Raw genomic sequence first — 20,177 nt, forward strand, 5'->3', positions numbered from 1 at the left:
AAATATTTAATATTTACATCTATGAAAACCCAAGACAACACGGTAACATGGGTTCGAAATATTTTTGAACCTAGTCCCAGGCTACATTAAATTTAATATACTTAGATTTAAAATGTAAATTAATTTAAAGCAATATAAGTTTGATAAATTACTATATTTTAGAGCATAAATCAAATCATACAAAATAAGAATAGAAACTTATATTTTTAGAATTTAAAGTTTTTTTATTTAAAATTACTGAATTTATCATGACATAGTTCTTCAATCTCACTAAAAAAAATATTTTATAAATATCAAAATTTTTACTAATATTTATATTTTCTGGACTAAGAAAAAGAAAATATAGATATAAATATTTAATTAATTATTATTTAAACATCAAAATTTTGAAGATATCATCCCAATAATCTAAAATTTTTTATTAATAAAGCTTTTTTATAGGTATCAAGACTTTTAATAACTTATTTGTATTTTATGGGCATATTTTATAGGCATCAAGACTTCTAATAACTTATTTGTATTTTATGGGCAAGAAAGTATGAACATGAATGTTTAATTAATCAGAATTTTAGGATATCACTCCAATAATCTAAAACCTTCTTACCCTAAATTGATTAAATCCGGAGACTGCCCCGGCCCTTAATAATTAGAAAGATTAGTGTAAAAAAAAAAAAAAAGAGACGGAGAAAGGAGTAGTTGGAAACTTTCGTGCATCCTAGGATTGCACAACAAGAAGAATAGCAAGAGCAAGACATGAACAGTTGATGGTTCAGATTCCTGAATTTAGTTTATTCACTCACAATTTGTCTGCTACAACAGCTACCACTCTACTAGCAGCAGCATGTAGGATAAGATATCTTGTGACCTCCTGCCTTCTTCACTTGACAAAGATTTCATGGGTGGAGGTCAAGAGAGGACAAAGCCGAGGCACTGTTTAGTAGTGTGCCCTCATAGGCACAGCCCTCCTGAGCTAGCTAGCTAGCTAGATCTTAGCTAACTCACCTGGCTCAGACCTTTTTTTATATTCACTGATTCTCTCTTTTTTGGCGTTTTGTAAGGGGAAAAAAACATTTTCAGACCCTCTCCAGGGGATCCTAAAAAAGAGCCTACTAATTGTTGTGCACGTGGCAAACTTATCCATGTTTTTCAAAGTTTCATGCCATTATTGTTTATTGAAAGACACAATTTTACTCTTTTTTTTTTTTTTAATTATTGGTGCGAGAAGGAAACAGATTATAATGCTTGAGCTTATCTTAAATCAGATGGGTCAATGGAATCTCTTTTGTTTTCAATTCTACTTGTTGTAGTTCAATCTAAATTTGCCTCTTTTATTCATTCATGTAATCTTAATATATTATTAGGTAGTGATAGTTTTTCAAAATATTTTTTTGTTGGAATTTATATTAAAATAATATATTTTTTTATTTTTTTAAATTTATTTTTAACCTTAATACACTAAAACGATATAAAATAATTTAAAAAAATATAAAAACAAACATATACTTAATAAAAATATCTTAAATTTCAATCTAGAAATTGATAAAATAAGATATTCTGGGAGATATATATGGGAGTAAAATATGTAGTTTCGTCCATGTGATTAACCTGTGATCTGTTCACCGATTCATCGTGTCATGCTTTTTTTTTTTTCCTTCTTTTAATTAATTAAGCATGAGTTGATTAGTTTATAACATAATTCAAGTAGAAGTTTTGTTTGTATATTCAGATACACGCACGCACACAACTACTCCTTGACAATAGAATCCTATGTAATTTTTACTGCTCTCTGTCCGGATTTCCGGCCAACGGCACTTGAATACAAAACGCAGAATCAGACTGGAGCTATAGCAGTGAAATGTCCTGCTGATTGCCGGTGAAAATACAAGTTTTCTCGCAAGGAATGAAACAGTGAAAATCTGATAAAAACAAGGACAGACAATTAGGGAAATTCCCATAATTACCCCTCATCAATTACAGACAATCGAATTTATGAAGCTTGAATTCATGATTCTTACCTCCATTGTCAGGTGTTTCATTATATAGCTTCTTAGCTAGTTTTACCAGAAAAAAAAAAAACTAGCCTTTGAGTTTGATTCTTCTCAAAACAAAAGGAGGATAAGTTCTATTAACTTTCAAGATGTGGATAAATTAAAGATGGGGAAGAACACTCGAATCATGTAGCTCGTGCATTGGTTTAAACAAACTAGTACTTGGTTTTATATCGAGAATGCATCAGGTCCAAAATTAGGTAACAAATACCACTTTAGATTAAGAATTTGCTTTGAATATAGCCAGGACGAGGAGCTTGTTTCCACATTTCTGTCATCTTCTCTGCATGGCATTCTCTCCTGGCTGCCCAAGTTTCAATACACGAATCTTTTGGAGCCTGATTGGACGTTGGCAGTATATTTTTTGCCTGTCAAGGAGGATTACTCGGTTTTAGCACCAAGAAAGTACCCTTTTAGCGTCGAAATCCAGGTTTTGCTTTATCCTTCATATCCTCTCAAAAGCAGCAAAAATTATTGCCGTGAATCGCTCAGCCAAAAGTGGCGCCTCGGTCCCTGTGCATGTAATTTCCACTCCTTTTCCAGTTCCTAGCTCACACGAGTAAGGAGTACGTGCTAAGAATTAAACAGCGGGATTATGAAGGAGTGGAAATAAACGATGCAAGTTTGGATGGTTAAAAGAGAAGGGAGTTTTAGTTTTATCTGTCACGGAACAAATACATATATCTTGATCCAAAGAGGTCCATGCAGTCCAGAGTCTGGACGTGCTTTTATGCGTGTTGAAATCTCGGGTTAGATCTCAGGAAACTGGTACTTCAAGTCAAATCGACGAGAGAAAAACCTATTCATCAACTAGAATATTTGCTACAGGAAACAGGTGCAAGAAATTAAATACATTACTTGACATGCAACAATTATGACAGTAAAAGCAAGAGTTGAATTCTCCAGTGACAATGATATGCTGCCTTTCTTCACTTCTACAAGACATGCAATAAGAAAAAGGAAACTTGTACCGAGAATCACAGCACTGAAATGCAATTGATGTAGCCATATTCCAACAAATTCCACAATCCACACCGTTTTTGGAATAGCCAATCACACTCTGGAAGAATAGTCATCAGCCCTTCAAAATAGCACCTATATTTTCCTAGGAAACCTCCTTTAAACCAGTCTTCTTCAAAGGTGGTATCAAAAGCTTTAAAAACCAATGAAGTTACACGCTTGATCAATACACGATATTAGAATACCAATCTGACTAGATATGAATATATTCATAAGTGGAATCCTAAGATAAACAGCTCAAAACAACAAACATGTAGTCTTATTAGGGAAAAACTTGTAAAGCAAAATTTAAAACAACAAGGCAAGGTTAAAGATTTCTTGTACAAAATACCGGATATAAGCAGATGTATAATAAGAATGAGTCACCGGCCTCTTGAAACTGCTTCATCCAACTCCTCGATTGATGAGGGAAACAGCTCTATATAACGACTCCCAAGAGTCATCCTATCTTTGGCCATCGCTGCTTTAGAATCTTCTGCATTTGCAAACTCCACAAAGGCTTCCCCAGTTGGCCTACCCTCTGAATTCATCGTAATATGAAGCGAATCTTCAGATAAAACAAAATCTTTAAAGAATTCCATGATGTCATCCTTGCCAGCTGAAAATGGCAGCCCCCTCAATCGTAATACCCCTGTATGTTCGGCTAAGTCCTTTCCCTCATCGTAGGATTTAGCCCTAGAGATATTTCGTCGTGGTGAACCACGAGATTCTGAAACTTCATTTGCTATTGCTTTGTAATAATCCTGCCTCTTGCTCCGAAAAACCTCAACATATCTCCTGCCCATGTTCTGCCTGTTCTTTTGAAGTGCAAAATCAACTTGAAGAGGATACCCCAAAACACAAAAAGCTTCACCAGTGAACTTGCCACCCTTGTGAACAAAAAGAACATCAACTATGTCCAAACCACGAAAGAACTCGGCCACATCAGTTTCTGTGCAGTCAAAAGGAAGACCACGAAGGCGGACAACAGGGAAAGGCGGAGGTGGCTGGCTAACATATCCATAGGGAGGTGTGTTGTACATAAAACTTGAACCAGGGGAATTACCATAGAATGAAGGACCCTGATCAACCATCCGCTGACGTTTTGCACCCATTTCACGTCCATCAGGACCGTCAGGATATCTACTTCAATTTAAAAAACAAATAATCAAATAGGCAAATCACATAGGAAGCTCCCGAATACTATATGTACAGAATCATGCACAATTATGTTCAAATACATCCAAGAATATCACCAGAAATTTATGCTTTAGTTCCTTAAAGGTTGATATTCTTTTATCAATTAAGAAAAATTAAAAACACACACATATATAAAAAATTCCAAGGCAAGAAATAAAATTGGCATCCCAGAGCCTTGAATGAACACAAGAATTCCAGATGCTAAAAAGTTCAAAGTTATTTATGTCGTCTCAGTGTAACTGAATGATTTGTTTGCTGGTCTTAATGCATTCAGAACATCTCTAGTGCTTATCAACTCGGTCAGCCTCAGTTTAAATTTTCTTCAAGAAAACCAATTAGAATTTTTAAGTGGAACATGCTTATTAATGTTCTTTTTTAACTAATGGGCATATTACCAATTTGGGCTGTCTGAGGATTGACGAAACAATGAGATGCATGAACAATTAGAAGAGCTTGGTTTAGCTTCTCAAGAAGCGAGTGAGATCAAGTTACTGGACAATAAAATTATTGGAAACCTTCAATTAGAAATCTGAAATTATGACTTTTAGGACCTAAACTTACCTTAGAAACCACATGATAGGTTTCAAATTCATGGTTCCACTAAAAGATACTCCACTCCCAAATCTTACTCATTTCCTTGCATGTTAGCATTTATTCTATCCATAAGCTTAGACTAGTGCCCCCAAATAAACTAACTGGATTCTCATCCTTAAGCTGTCTGGGAATCCAAAATTACTATATGATTGAACTATGTTCTACTTGACCTACCAAAAGAATAAGAAATCAAGCAAGATAGGAAATAAAAAAAAAGTATGGTCTACAACCTCCCTTTAAATAGAGGGATGCACATAAATTAGAATCTCAAGTCCATTGGAAATGCAACGGTGAGTTGTATGTGCTAGGTTGAACTTGCATGATTTGTAGATTTAAATTGTCATACAAACACATTTTTCCTTGTTTTTTTTTTTTAAAAGGATATTTTACATCCTTGATGGTGAATACTCGACAAAATAAAATGGACTACTAAATGCCTGTTTAGTATTGTTGTTCTTTAAAAGCACAACTGTTTTTTTCTTCTTTTTTCACTTTCCTTTTTTTTTTCTGGGGGGTGGGGGGGGGGTGTTTCTAAAAGCAATATTTGCTTAAAATATGTTTTTCTAAACAAAGCTTGGTCACCCCTTGTGTGTATTGAAATTTTGCGTAAAGCTCTTGTGCCCCCCCTCTCACTCTCCTTTTTTTTAGTTTCTTCAAGCAGGTAAGATACCGTGGTTGGTTGAGGCAACACACTATGATGTAGCTGCCCCCCGGGTATTCTATCAAGTTGAGCTAAGTCATACTCTGTCCTCATTCCCATGAAAAGGATCAGTGGAAATGAGCCTTCCAATCATAGATACAGGCTCACAACCTCTACCCAGCAAGTCACTTCAAAGTAGGAAGTGAAATCTTAACCCCAGGCCACCAGCTTTCAGTGATTTCATAATTGGTGTCTCACAAATATTAAAACATCACAATAACTAACATCAAAATGTAACTTTAGGATATTATGAGATGATGCTATTTCGCAGTTCTAATATCACTTCCTTTTGTTTACAACAGCCTGCATAAGTCTATATATTCATTTGATCCATTTCAACCTCACTGATCAAAATAATAAATTTGTAAGACACCATCTTAGCCTACTTGTAGTTAAATCCCTTCCCTCTCGAAAGCATCAAATTAGCCAAACTAGTACAAGTAACGGCATGTTATAAATTACAGCGGCCCTCAATATTTCACAAGAATCGATAGGTGGATTTATTCACCCATTTTAATAGTTGAAAATATATCTGAGCAAAGTATATCCAAAATACTAAAAGGCCAACCATTTCAATAAGACACCGCCTTCTGCCCCACCATCAATCACTAAATCATAGATTAATAATAAAAACCAGCCTTTTGCGTTCCTAATATAATCATTTTCTTTCTGTAAACATCTCTAAAGAGCTACAGTTACAGAATGGTTAATTTTTTAAGAGCTCGAGATCAAATTAAACAAGAAAAAAGCACACCCAGATAATATAATCAAAGATACAGCAAGCTAGGCAACAAAACAAAAAGCACCATCATAGCCTCTGGATATAAGCAAAAGATTAACAGCCTCTTCAGCAGAAAATTAAGAAATTAACGGCATAAAGAAAATAAATAACAAAAACCCAATTACGAGAACCAATTAACAAACCAGAAGAAATAGAAGGAAATCGTTTAGAAGGAAGATTGGATTGGAGAGAGAAAAAGAAAAAAAGGTTTTGAATTGGGAAAATCACGCACGTACCCTCTATAGAACATTTCCTTTTCGATTCTCTTGAATAAGTGCGTGCGTGCGAGCTTAGCTTGGAAGTGTGAAATTGCTTCTTTTGCTCGGGTTGTCCTTTCTTCTTGCTGGAAACTGAAGCTGTCTAGGCCCCGAAAGGCTTTTTTAGTTTTGCTAGGGGAACTGATGCTGGAATGATGTGTTTAGTGTTAACCATTATCCCACTGCCAACGGCGTCGTTTTATTATTTATCTATGTGTCAAAAATAAGATTTTTTATAGAATATATTTCTGGTTAGAAAAATTAAAAAAAAAATTAAAAAATTTGATTGGTCACGCCTAAAATTCAGAAGGGACGGGGTACAATTAAAGAAGACATTTTATTTACAGACTATATACTTTTTTTTATTTATCAATATTATTATTGATTATATGAAGATTTTAACTTGATAATGGCATAAAATTTCTTCAGATGTTTATGGAACGCGAAACAGGAAGGGGATGCCAGCATGCCATTGCCAGCCCTGAGTTGAAGCTGAAGCCTGAAAGCCCATCCCGTCCATGATCCAACCACCCCCTGTTACTAAAAACAGGGGAAAATTAAAATTAAAATTAAAATCAAGAGAAGTTGAGACTGGAACCTAGCTTTTTCTATGCAAACAGGACAGGAGGACTATATCTTTTATCCCTGCTATGCTGTTAATTAAGTTAGATTTTTCTTGAATATAAAAAATATTTAGATATTATTAATAATTTTTTTATAAAAAAATTAAATTGAAAGATGGTTCACTTGATATAACCCTAAAATATAGTTTAACTAAAAAAATCAAAATAGATTTTTTTAATGTTAAGGTAATAATATATTGAATTTACCTGGGTTAACTTAGATTATGAGACTATAATAACCGATAGAAAATAAATTAAAATAAATTATAAAGTATAATTCTTAATCAACTAATATTAAATTTAAAAAATTAAAAAAAAATTAATTAAAAAAATTAAAAAGCAACTAGAGTTAACCTGTTAATTCACGATTCGGTTATAAAAAAGAAAATAAAAAATAACATGATTTAATCGTGATTAAAATGTTAAAGTTAACAACCTTAATTATAAGATTAAGATATTCTTATAAAAAATAAATCAAAATATATTATGAAACTCAATTCTTTACTAAATCAATGTTGAATAATAAAATTTAAAAATAAGACACAAAAAACAACTTGAGCCTACTCGATTTAACGATTTAAACACTATTCTTAAGCCATGACGTTGAAATATCATAATAGAAATTTAACAAAACAAGTTATAAAGTCTAATTTTCAATTAATTTAATATTAAATGATAAATTTTTTAAAAAATAATTAAAAAACTACAAAATCAACTAAATTAACTTACTAAATTAAATTAACCTGTTAAACTGTGATTTATGTAACGAGCGTGTGATAGTTTAATAAAAAATAAATATACTATTAAAAAATAATAAAAAAAAGAAACCAAAAGAAAAAGAAAAAGAAAAAAAGCACAGTACCTGTTCTAATAAATAGTAAGAGGGTACAGTTAAATCCCTTTCTCTTTAGCTTATAGTTAATTAATGTATACTTGAGCTGCTCGCTTGCTTGATCTGGGCTTAACAAGTGAGCATGGGTTGAGAGCCCATTTTGAACCAAAGGCTAAGAAATCAAGCCCAACCAATCTCACGCGCAGAGCGTCGGGTGGTCTGGTATAGCACTGGCGTGGACGGTGGACGGTGGACGGTGGACGTGTGCATACGATTTACGGATTTAGGACTTTACGTCTGCTTGACCATGTCGCCGTAGACATGTATGAGCTATAGCCTAGCTTTTAGCTTTATTACCAAGACAGAGTTGCAAGTTTCAGACAGAACAGAACAGAACAGAACCTCTTTATTGCTTACACGGTTCAGGAACACAGGAGTATTCTCACGCGCTTGCATATCTTAATATTAATATAAAACACAAATATATAAATAACATCTATCATTTCATCATTTAATGCACACACAAAATTCATACATATATATATATATATTAATTATTTTATTTTTTATTTATTAATAAATAATAACAAATAATAGATACTAGCATTCCCATTCCCTTCTCTGCCTGCATAGAAAAGTCCAAGTCTAGCTGCGTCCTTACTGGTTACTACTTGCTTAAACCATGTGAAATGCCCCCATTCAAATTTTATCTCCTGCCTGTCATTTTCTCTCTCGCCTCCCAAACATGAGCACCGCTTTTAATTAATTCCTGCTCTCTATGAGACGCCACGAGACTTCATAAAGTTCATCACCATGTTGGTTTAATCACCCAATAGGTTTCTTTTCGTGTGCTAATAAAACCGCAAGGCATCATTATTTTCTGTCAAGCTCTATTCTCGAAAACAAACAGCCATATTTTTCGCACAATGTTGATGAATTGAATTGAAAGATATTTTCCCCGTAACTTCTACAAGCTCTTGTTAAGAGTGTGACTGTTCAAGCGCGGAGCATCTCACAAGCATGCGCACGCTAACTCTATCCTTTCACTGTCCACAAGTCTATGGTTTGGTCGGGACCACGTAATTCTCGAAAATAACACCTGTCTTCGTTTAACTCTTTTGCTTCCGCTAGTTTCCAATTTCCATCGGTGACTCGGAGTGTCCGGCGACTCCCTTCCACGTTGTAATGTTGAGCGTGGGCATAGATAGAGTTACCGTTTGAAACTCTCTAGCCTAAACGGTATGAACTATGCAAGGCTTCTTGTTCACTTTAACACGTTCATATACGCCAACAACACGTGGAACAGGGGAGCCACCAAATTAGAGAAAATCTGTCCATGTACTTTGGTTAGACTCTGGAAATCAAGAGAAGAAGCTGTAAAACTTTGATTTTTAAACGTGTTAACCCCTCGTCCCTTCTGGCTTGGAGAATTTTGGACCTCAAAATTTTGTTTGGTCAAGACTTGTCACACCTTCTAAAGAACACGCCTTTTACATCCTTCACACTTTACTAGCGCCATTATACCTCTCTCTCTTCAAGCACCCTCCTAATTCTCTTTCCGTTCATGAATCTTTGACTACAAACGTGTATCTCCTATTTTATTGGATACCCATTCGCACTTTCTTCATTTTTGTTATTGGGTATCTTTGTATTTTATACATTAACACCAAAGAATATCAAGCTCAGCCATAATCTTGATTAGGGTATTGATATACTTCTGAAGGATTCCCTTGAGCTGAGATTCGACGGAGAGAAATGGTGGGAGCTTTATCTGTAATGGGCTCATCTGTGGTGGATCCACACACTAGTCCATGTTTGTGTTTGGATTCGCTGCCCACAACTAATATTGGTCTTAAGAACAGTGGAGAATTGGCTTTGCAGAGGAGTTCAATGAAGAGAAAGCAGTTAACAAGGCCAGGATCATTGGAACTGGGGAGTTCTTTCGTGGACTCATGGCATGATTGGAGGCTCTCATCAAAAGCTATTTCAGGAATCGTTAGTAAGAGCTCAAGGAAACAGAGAAAGGATAGGGGACTTGTGATTGTCAGCGAGTTGGCGGGGCAATATGAGGATAGTTTTGAGGATGTCAAAGCGGTAAGCTTTTATTGTTGTTTGATGCATTTATTAGCCCCCCCTCCCCCTCCTCCTCTATTTTGGCCTGTAGATGATGAAACTCAGATGTCAATAATCATGAATCAATGTCTGTGTTCCAAATATGCTGCTGTTACAATGTCTTGAAGCGTAAAGCCTACTTACATAAAACTCATCAAGTTAAATTAGGAAAAGGGATGCAACTCACAGGAAATTAATATGCTGAATGCAGAAGACTATGGCTGCATAAATTATTAGCTAATTAAACATGGTGTCACAAACATTTCCTTTTGCTAGTAGTTGCTACTATACAAATAGTAAACGTAGCTATCAACTGAATAACATAATGGATATCAAATCAAATGATCGTTTATAAATCATAAGCTTAGATTGATAAATTTTTACAGAACCGTAGTACGTATCTCAATTCCCTCTTTGATTTGCTTCTGGAAGCATGGGATATACAGTTACAGTTACTGTTGGATTGTGTGATATAAAATTTTCCTGTTCTTTGAAATAAAAGTTATCTGACCATGTATTTCAAGAACATTGATAACTATTGACATGCCTACGTTAATGATAGTGCTTTGTAATTTTCATTTATGCTGATCAAGATGCTCCTGCCTGCAGCAACTACTCAATTATTTCACATACAAAGCTGTAAGGACTGTGCTTAACCAGCTCTATGAGATGAATCCAACGCAATATACATGGTTTTATAAGTAAGTGGAGTCTTCACTGGGCCAAGACTAATGCTTCTCCTCGTAACTTTCTTATTTATTTACGCTTTGTTTTCCTTTATTTTTCCAACCAAACACCTTTTCGCACATTTGGTTATTTTTAAATGGAATGGATGCGATTTAAATAGCTTTTAAGCTCTGTAAGTTAAGAATCTCACGTCAAAAAGGCAGCACCGGCACCCATGTTTCTCATCCATGAAAACTTAAGCACTGAAAGTAATACACAAGAGACATATAGATTTATAACACTGGTAATTTTGGAATAAATGACAAGAACTTCTAGATATCCTAACTGTAGATGCAGGTTGTCTTTTGACATGAAAACATTATAACCAGTAGATAACAATAAATCATATTTTAAAACATTATCTAATAATTTAAATTATTAGGTTGAGATGCTTATTTGATATAATATCAGAGTTATGATGAGTAAGTATTCACGAGTTTAAATCTTACCATTCTTATTTATTTGATAAAAATCAAGTACAACATAATACGAGTATGTGTAAATTTCAAGTGCGTTAGAGAAAAATACTTAACCGTTTAAGCTATTAAGTTAGATAATTTTTTTACAATAACTTCAACATCATCAAGTGCATGCTGGACTATCTTTCAATTCTGATTATTGATTGTTCTATTCCTTTTTTCCTATTGAGTTTGCTTATTTCTATATTTTGGCAGTTTTGTTGCGCATAATAAGCCAGGAGATGGCAAGCGTTTCCTTCGCGCTCTCGGGAAGGTAGTCTTTTTGTAAGCCTTTACGTGGAACTTGATTACCATGAAACTGCTTCAATAGTTTCCCCAGATTTTGACGCTACGCGGATTTTCCCTTAACTAGCTTAATTGATCACTTGCCTTACTTATAACATCCTTTTAGTGCACAAGATGCAAGATATATGTGCTTTTTTCGCTCAATTTTTCTCAGCAAACAAGTGTAGTTTTCACATGGTCATTAGAACGAATAATGTATTTTAGCAAAGACAGGTAAATAGAGGATAGAATTGTAAGAGCAACAACATTTGAATAGATTCATCCTTTTTACTGACAGGAGAAGCAGGACCTTGCAGAAAGAGTGATGGTCACACGCCTTCACTTGTATGGGAAATGGATTAAGGTAATTGACTGCCGCTTTTGCTTTGACATGTAAATTGAGCACATAAATATGTAAAAGGTATTTTCTTGTTATTGTGATGTAGAAATGTGATCATGCTGAGATATATAAAGAAATCTCTGATGATAACTTGGAGTTGATGCGTGAACGGCTCAAAGAGACTGTGATATGGCCATCAGATGACACAAACACAGAGAAGATTGGCTGAAGGGATGCAGATTTATCTTCGTTTTCTCTTTCTGTCTGCTGTCGTGTTTTTAGTGCAGGTTTATCTTGGGTTCGATATCAACCCGTTTGGTTCCAAAGATTGTCTTCTTGATACTATTATTTTTCTCCTGTTAACAAGACATGATAAATATATTGTATATAGACATTACTCATCAGTCTAGATAGCATAAAAAAGAAGGATTTAAATTAATTGAAGGGTTTTCGCGTACCATACTCCATGACATGGTTTCGAAACATGAATTTTTAGGGACTTACAGAGTAAGTCATTATGTTTCAGAAGAAGAGTCGAGGAACAAGCATATATCCTTAATTTACAAAAAAATATGTATGCATGTATGGATGTCGTGGTTTCATTTACAAGTTGATACCATGTGCTGCAACAAGCATCATCGATTACATACAAAAATTAATGCATCACGGAAAGGGATCTCTGCCCCCACAAATCGAGAACCACACTGCTCTCTAACTGGGAAACTGAAAGCAATGTAATGTGATACCTGCAAAAGAAAGAATTGAACAGAAGGAGGAAATATGGCTCAGGTAACTAGCAATCACCATCTCCAATTTAAAACTCGAAGGGAAATTGACTAATATGTAGCAAAATAGTTTATGGTTAATGCCAGCATCTTCACCTACTAAATGAAAAGGTAGAGAATAAAGAGCGTATATCCATGCCAATATGATGCTATATTAATCGAGTAATTGACACCGGTCCAACCAATTTGCTCGAAGTAAATTTTATAGCAGAGCTACTTGTGTGCCAAGGAAAATAAATTAACTATTTTAAACAAATAAAAGATTTTGTCCAATGACAATCCATCGAAAAGGAGAGAAATTTGCCAATTAAATATACCATCACAACCCAGTCAAAATTTAAATGAGCACCAACCTTCACTGCAGCATAATGTTTCAAGCTTCCAGAGAAATGCTGGACATATCTTACAAAATAAGGTCAAGACCAAAGATTGTTCTGCATTTATCTCTCCTCTTTGTGCTAGATTCAAGGGATACATACGGATGATCATGTGAGGCCATCACCAAAAGTCATAGACTGAGTCATCACTGTTGTTACACAAAGCTGCAAAAAATATAGTACTGGAACATTAGTAAAACAGTTAAAACGAGTAAAAGGGTGTTCCAAACTAAGGTGTACTAGCCGACCAAATGCACTAGGACAAGGGAATGTGAGATTCACTATCATCCAGACAGCAGCTGTACGTAACCTGCTATCACTACACTGCAAGATCTTGATCATGAAAGATTGGGCTCAATTATCTGCTCGGACAAGAAGTTGCTGCATAACTATTTCCTTGTGAAAATCATTTCCACGTTGCCAAGAAGATACATTCCCTAGATGATAAGAATTTTAATTATCTATTAGCTATAAACAGCATTGTACTGTAAATTCCCCCGAGACCCACTTTTTTCTTGCATGGTTTCAATCATGATTGGCAGAAACAATAGTTGCACAATATGTTACCTTTCCCAATGCTCTTCATCATTCAAAAAATAGACAGATTAAACATAGAGACCAAATTAAATCATCCAGCATATTGTTGTAGGCACATGTCAGAAATGTTTTGTTAATATAAACCAGTCTTTTTTCCCCAGCCGACATTTTACTGAGCTTACTTGATAAACGACGTTTTTACTTGCATATCAACAATCTTCACATGGAAATGCAAAAGTTCATCTGGATGATAGAGCTGGGATTTGCCCTCACCCCAGAGTTCACAGATTAATACCCGCTGACCATAAAAGACCACCAACCATCACACAGCAAGATAATTAACCTCCTTATGTTTAATAACTAATGCACCATGGTCTCTCTGAGATTTCTTGCTAATATTAGGAAAGGTATATCTTCATGCGGCCATGTTTTTATCAATGATGTCAAGACTTTCTTATAAACAACAAATTCCATGTAGAATGCAAGTTGTTTGTGCTCCTGTATGTTCATTATCCTTCAACAATACAGTAGCTTGTATTGTTTAATTTCTAACTATGCATGTCTAAACTTTCAATATGGAACTTGCAATCTTCAAGCTTGCCAGCCTCTACCTTCAATGGAAAATCATTAATGTGCCTTAAAATATGAAACAACTATGATGATTAGCAAAGCGAGCAAGAAGATCAACAGTTTTAATATGTGACAGTCCTGCAAGAAGTTTCTTTTCATGATCAATGCTAAGGATATGGAAAGAGCACCTCAATTTAACATCAAGTTACAGTTTTATTTTTGATAAATCAGAAACAGTGATGACATTTAAAAAAAATTAATGTAAGAACACATAATAATAGATATGGTGGATGTACATGCAAGAATTACTGGGAATTCTGACCAATGATGTTTTGATAGTTACCCATTGGAAGCTAAACACACTAACACAATATTTAACATGGTTTGGCAAATCACTTACATCCACGGAAAAAGTCATTTGATTATATAGGGAAAGAACAAGATTTACAGCAATAAAGGAGGAGGAATTATCTACTTTTTACAACTCAACCTCACTCTTTTCTCTCTTTACAGTGTTGCAATTACAACCACTGCTTCCTGTCTTTAGCAGTCCACTCTTTTCTATATTTCTCACATCTTTGGCTCCACACACACTCTCATTTTGCTCTTTAACTTGTGTCTCTATTTATAGACATGAATGGTAAGACAATTTGATCATAAATTATGACACTAATAGTGGCAGCCCATAAGTTGCACTATTTTGTTAATGGTTGGTACAACTCGTTTGATAATTTACCCATCTACCATTGTAGCCTTTTGACAATGACATCCCTCCTTTTTAGGGTAGACTACAAATGTTGTTGTCTATTAATGGCAACATCTCAACAATAATCCCTTTACCATTTATATAGGCAATTGTCTTCTTACTTCTTCAGCATATGCTTGCATTCTGCAGCTCTTCCAAGCTTACCATTCCAAGAACATCTTTAGCCAAGTTTACAGGTACTCGCCACACCTTTCAATCACTAGAGTCACCTAAACACCCCTTTGCTCACTCCAAAGCATCACTTCAACCATATGATTTACCATATCTCATCAGAAGAGTGTTAACACTTGTCTCTGAAACAACATTCCCCTTCAAGCATATCAATCATGCTTAGCTCATAGTGATTTATCAAGGCTTACAACACTTCCTCAAACGGATATTCCCAGTGTGACAGTCATTGAGTATTTTAATGTGATCACGAGCTCATCACTTTTCCAAGAGTTTACTCATCCCGGAGTTGCATCTGCCCTCTGTTCCATCTTAGGAACAACGCCTTACTTCTCCGTGAGTCTCCTGCTCTTAGTCTTAAGAGTTTAGGTAGCTCTCTACCTTTAATCATAGGGGCAGCCCATTAAAAGTTGATCTATATCTATCGTTATATTCTGAGTATTACAATGTCATTACTAAGCTCACCACCTTGACAAGAGTCAACTTGTTCCTGGAACTTGTGCATGCCCTCTGCTCATTCCTAGTAGTAGTGTTTTAATATTTCATAAGTCATCCACTTATTGTCCAAAGCAAATATTATCTAGATCATTGATCTTTAGCATGTGGGCAATATCCATGAAAATCAATTCTGCATTTGTTTCCATACTCATCATAGCCTCTTAATTAGCTATACACTTGTCCACTTATATCTAGCCATCACATCAGCTCTGAGGCGTTCTGAACTTAGGCTCCTATTATGGCCCTCACACCTTCTCCTGAGGTGTTTTTGTCTGTCATCATGAGACGATCTGATCTTGGACTCATATCCTGATTCTCATACCTTCTGTTTGAGGTGTCTCTACATGTCGTCATGAGATGGTCTAATCTTGGACTTAAGATTGGAGGGGTTACACTGGTCTCGTTTAAAACTCAATCTCCTAGCCAAAACTTCTTAAGCCATATCTATCCATCATACTGTCTTTCTGTATATACTACCATTTGCTAGCTTTGTTGCGGCTTTCATTTACAAGTGATCTGAAATATCTTGGTTTTATACTTGATTTCTGAACATCTGGCGAGACTACCAATGTTTAGATTCGTCAAGATTGGTCTTCATCAATTTTGACTCTCCACCTCAAATCGTCCATATGATCGGGTGTCCAGAGTGTCTTAATTTTTCCTTCCCTCAAGGCAATTAAAATTTCTCCACTTAGCAATTCAGCACATGTAATTCGGTAAACATGTGCACTTTCTTCTTTTTCATCTCCACGACCACCATGATGACCTTTAGATGCCTCCTCATCAAGCAATCTCTCCTAATAATTCACCACCACCACTTTTGGTCCACATCTCAATGATCGGATCATACCATTGCATTTGGAACGATCAACTTAGCTGGAAACAAGACTGAAATTGTTCAAATCACATTTCAAACAGCTAAGATTTGATCAAAACAATTCTAACATGATGAATGACCCAGATTCAATCTTAGATTTGGTTGTACGTAGAATCTGCTACACTGCATCCTATCCCTTGACTCTCGGCTTGGCTCCAACTCAGCTTGGTTCGCATCTGATGATGTGGCAGGTGGGTCCCACAATGTTGATGTGTTTAGCTAACACGGCATGCCAATTGTGCATGCTACCGTCATAATTACATCATGCTAACATCATCTATATCCGAGTCAATCACATGGGTCGGGTTATCTGGTATTCAGGTTGGGTTAACCCATCCTCGTGAATTATCATTTTGGAATGTAATATTTATGTTTTTATTTTCTTGAAAACCTTTGTGTTGTAAAAATCAAATAGAAGATGTGTAGTATCTAATGGATGTATTATATATATGTATAGATTTTAGTATGGCTAAATTATTTTCAGAATTATAATATAAAGTAGTAGAATACATTAGATGTTTTAAAACAATATAACTCTTAATTTTAATATTGTATCCATTTATTCTAAATGCATATATATAGTTAGTTAACATTTATTACTCTTTAGTGATGAAATTGTTTATTTTTCAATTTGCTTTAGTAATTATTTTATGTTGACTTATTAATTGATATTACGAGACTTGAATATATTAAGTAGAAGTATTGAATGATTGATTGATGAATGGGATGTGATCTAGGATGATTGGATCAAGATGAAAGTTGTAATGACATATGATAGAAGTGTTGTCGATAACTTGGTATCGACAAAAAATAGAGGTAATTTTGCCGAAATTTTCAAAAAAATAAAAATAAATGCTATAATTTTAGACATATTATTTAATACTTGATATTCGTAAAGAAATATGTGAAATTTCTTGACATTATAGTTTAAGGATGTTACATGGATACTCATCATCCATGTAGTAGTTTAAAAGTTACAATAATAGTTGCCAACAACATCTAAGGAGAGAGTGTAAAAGACTTCTAACCTGTATTCCAAGTTCGTGTGAAGCATTGTGTAATTGCCTTCCAACAGCATCTAATAGAATACCATCTTCAGCAAACATATACTCAATGGACTTTATACATCCATCAACAAGATTCCGAAAAAGGCCCAAAGCTTGCTCTTGAACACAAGGCTCAGGGTCTGTGGTGCAAATTCAATTGTGATACCGGATTATGCTTGAACGGACCAAATCACCATAAGGAATTAACAGTTGCAGAAACTATAATCATTACCATATATAAGGCTTTCCAACAAGGAATCAGTGAGCTCTATACAAGAATTTCATTCTTAAAGTCACCTGCACACAAGTTCTGAATGACATTCTATCCGCAAGATGTAGACATAGGTGCGCATCAATCACTTGGTTCAAGACCTGTGTAACTAGAAGTATATTAAAAGTTGCAAAATGGCATCAGTGGAATGGTCACTTGCATATAATTAGGAGAAGCATTCTTATGACAATCAGGCACATGCAGGCAACCGACCTTGTCTGGGGATATCTATCCCTTGTTAATTCAATTATAGAGCTTAAAACACTCCCACTTTCTGGTCCCACAAAATTCGAGACAACTTCAGGATTGTTCTTGAGAACTGTGGTCAAAGATTCTAAACTAGCATATCTCTGATTTAAAGAGCCTTCAACAGCTCTTTCATTTTCAAGTCCCGTGAATTTAGAGATGACCCCAGGATTGTTCTTAAAGACTGCAGCCAGCGACTCTAAACTAGCACTTTTCTGACTTATAGAACCTTCAAGGAGGCTAATTAACTTTCTAGAACCCCAGCATCACATAATGCCCGTAGCTCCACACTTGTCTCACAAGAATGTGTAATGATACTTGCACCGAGTCCAGTAACACTTTCATTATCGCTATTAAGTAAAGAAATAAGGAATTCCATGTTTTTTTTCTTGAACAAACCCATACTTCAGTGCCAATTTCGAATGATAAATCACTCTAAGTGAAAGAGCACTCGCATCTACCACCTGAAGATCGAACAAAACCCATTTACCTTACGAGAGGAAAATCCCCAACAAATTTCAAATTAACCATACATAATCAGTCATAGATTAAGAACTCCTTCAGTAAGCAGAGAAAAAATTGCACTGATTACATCCACTCCTTTTCATCTTTCTGAAATCAAACGCAGCTTTAAAAAATAAAGATTAAACATTTCTATAAATAAATTCCAAGCACAAACTCCATCAATGCAGTGATTTTATGAAAATGCAGCATTATTATAAACAAATATACGCATTAAACACAAAATTTTCAATATTTAGCACCGATAAGTAGTTTATGTATGGTTTAAATTCCTTCTAAACAAAATAAGATTCCCAATCAATAAATTTTAAAGCTTTCAATAAAAAAAAGAGCACGATTACTTTCTTATCGGGACTGGAGAGGATCTGAATATGGTTAGAAAAAGCGTCCTTATTCTATTTTCATTTTTATTGTTATTCATAAAATTAACTTAATATTTTGATTTTATTTAGGTCATGTTTAGTATTTCTTTTTAATTATATATTTTTATTTTTTTAAAACAATTTTTTAAAATTTAATTTTTTAGTATTTTAAAATTATTTTATTGCATTGATTTCAAAAATAAATTTAAAAAATAAAAAAATATTATTTTAATATATTTACCGATAAAAAATAACATCAATCATATTTTTTTGTTAAATATGAAGTAATTCTTTAATATGTTTTTCTTTTAATTATTTTTGTTAAAATAGACAAAAAATAATTTTATATAAAAACTCAAATCTCAAGTAATTTATTATTAAAAATATGAAAAAATTAACACCATGTGACCATTTTTTTTATTTAACTTGATTTTTTTTATAAAACTAGGTTGTATTTTACTTTCTTATACAAGGATTGCTAAAAAAAAATATCGATGAGTAATATAGATAAAATGAAATCTATATATAAAATATAAAGATAAATTGTATTAATTCCATCAATTCTCATTAAGTAAGTATTTGATTCTTTAGGCTATAAAAAAGAATAAATAATTTATAATGAGTGTTTTTTTAATTAGTTAGTGCATGCCTTGATTAATCTTACAACCTCTGAAGTTAACAACCATGTAAAATTCTAATGGTCCTTAAATTTGTAGGACTCGAACTGGTAATCTCTAAATAACAAATTCAAGACCTGATTAGTTGAATTATACCCCTCAAGATTTTATAATAAATTTTTTAATTTGATCATGGGTGGTTTGTATTTTCCTCGTTTTCTTTTCCCATGTAGTCTTTACAATTTTGTTTTAGTCCCTTAACTCCTTTTCTTTTCAATTTTATACATGATTAGTTATTTGAATCTAAGTTAGTTTACTATGAGGTACCTAGGGTGAAAATAAGGCATAAGATTGAGGGGAGAAAAAAGAACAAGGATGAGAAAATAAGAATGGATCATCAGAACCATTTCAAAACGAAAATAAGAATGGATCATCAGAACCATTTCGAAACTTATTAAACACCATACGCCGCCCTAAAAAAAACTTTGTTTATATGATTTTAAGACGCTAATGAAGAGTGTCATTAAAACTTAAAAGAAGTTGCACTCACTTCTCTAATCTAAAGAGCTTCGTCAGATAT

General features: G+C 34.2%; 2 protein-coding genes and 1 long non-coding RNA gene across 5 annotated transcripts; 1 reads left to right on the forward strand and 2 right to left on the reverse strand.

Moving 5' to 3' along the window:
* Positions 1–3,016: 3,016 nt before the first annotated feature.
* On the reverse strand, positions 3,017–6,752 carry LOC105140336 (heterogeneous nuclear ribonucleoprotein F-like). Its single transcript, XM_011047130.1, has 2 exons — positions 6,559–6,752; positions 3,017–4,190 (listed from the first exon to the last, which is right to left on the reverse strand). The coding sequence occupies exons 1-2, from the start codon at positions 6,570–6,572 to the stop codon at positions 3,431–3,433; spliced, it is 774 nt and encodes a 257-aa protein (XP_011045432.1). The 5' UTR covers positions 6,573–6,752; the 3' UTR covers positions 3,017–3,430.
* Positions 6,753–9,459: 2,707 nt separating this feature from the next.
* On the forward strand, positions 9,460–12,394 carry LOC105140338 (uncharacterized). Its single transcript, XM_011047131.1, has 5 exons — positions 9,460–10,128; positions 10,756–10,847; positions 11,547–11,604; positions 11,914–11,979; positions 12,062–12,394. Exons 1-5 carry the CDS (start codon positions 9,790–9,792, stop codon positions 12,182–12,184), a joined length of 678 nt encoding a protein of 225 aa, XP_011045433.1. The 5' UTR covers positions 9,460–9,789; the 3' UTR covers positions 12,185–12,394.
* A 95-nt stretch (positions 12,395–12,489) lies between these two features.
* Positions 12,490–19,001, reverse strand: LOC105140337 (uncharacterized). 3 transcript variants are annotated; one of them, XR_845179.1, is made up of 5 exons: positions 17,812–19,001; positions 17,562–17,719; positions 13,366–13,554; positions 13,094–13,282; positions 12,490–12,701 (listed from the first exon to the last, which is right to left on the reverse strand). It is a non-coding gene; the product is annotated as an uncharacterized LOC105140337 (long non-coding RNA). The 3 variants fall into 3 exon arrangements; XR_845178.1 differs by having other exon boundaries at positions 13,094–13,554; positions 17,812–18,560; positions 18,960–18,996; XR_845176.1 differs by having other exon boundaries at positions 13,094–13,554.
* Between the last annotated feature and the right edge of the window lie 1,176 nt (positions 19,002–20,177).

Source organism: Populus euphratica, unplaced genomic scaffold, assembly GCF_000495115.2.
Source record: "Populus euphratica unplaced genomic scaffold, PopEup_1.0 scaffold105.1, whole genome shotgun sequence".
In the NCBI taxonomy this organism is placed as follows: Eukaryota; Viridiplantae; Streptophyta; class Magnoliopsida; order Malpighiales; family Salicaceae; genus Populus; species Populus euphratica.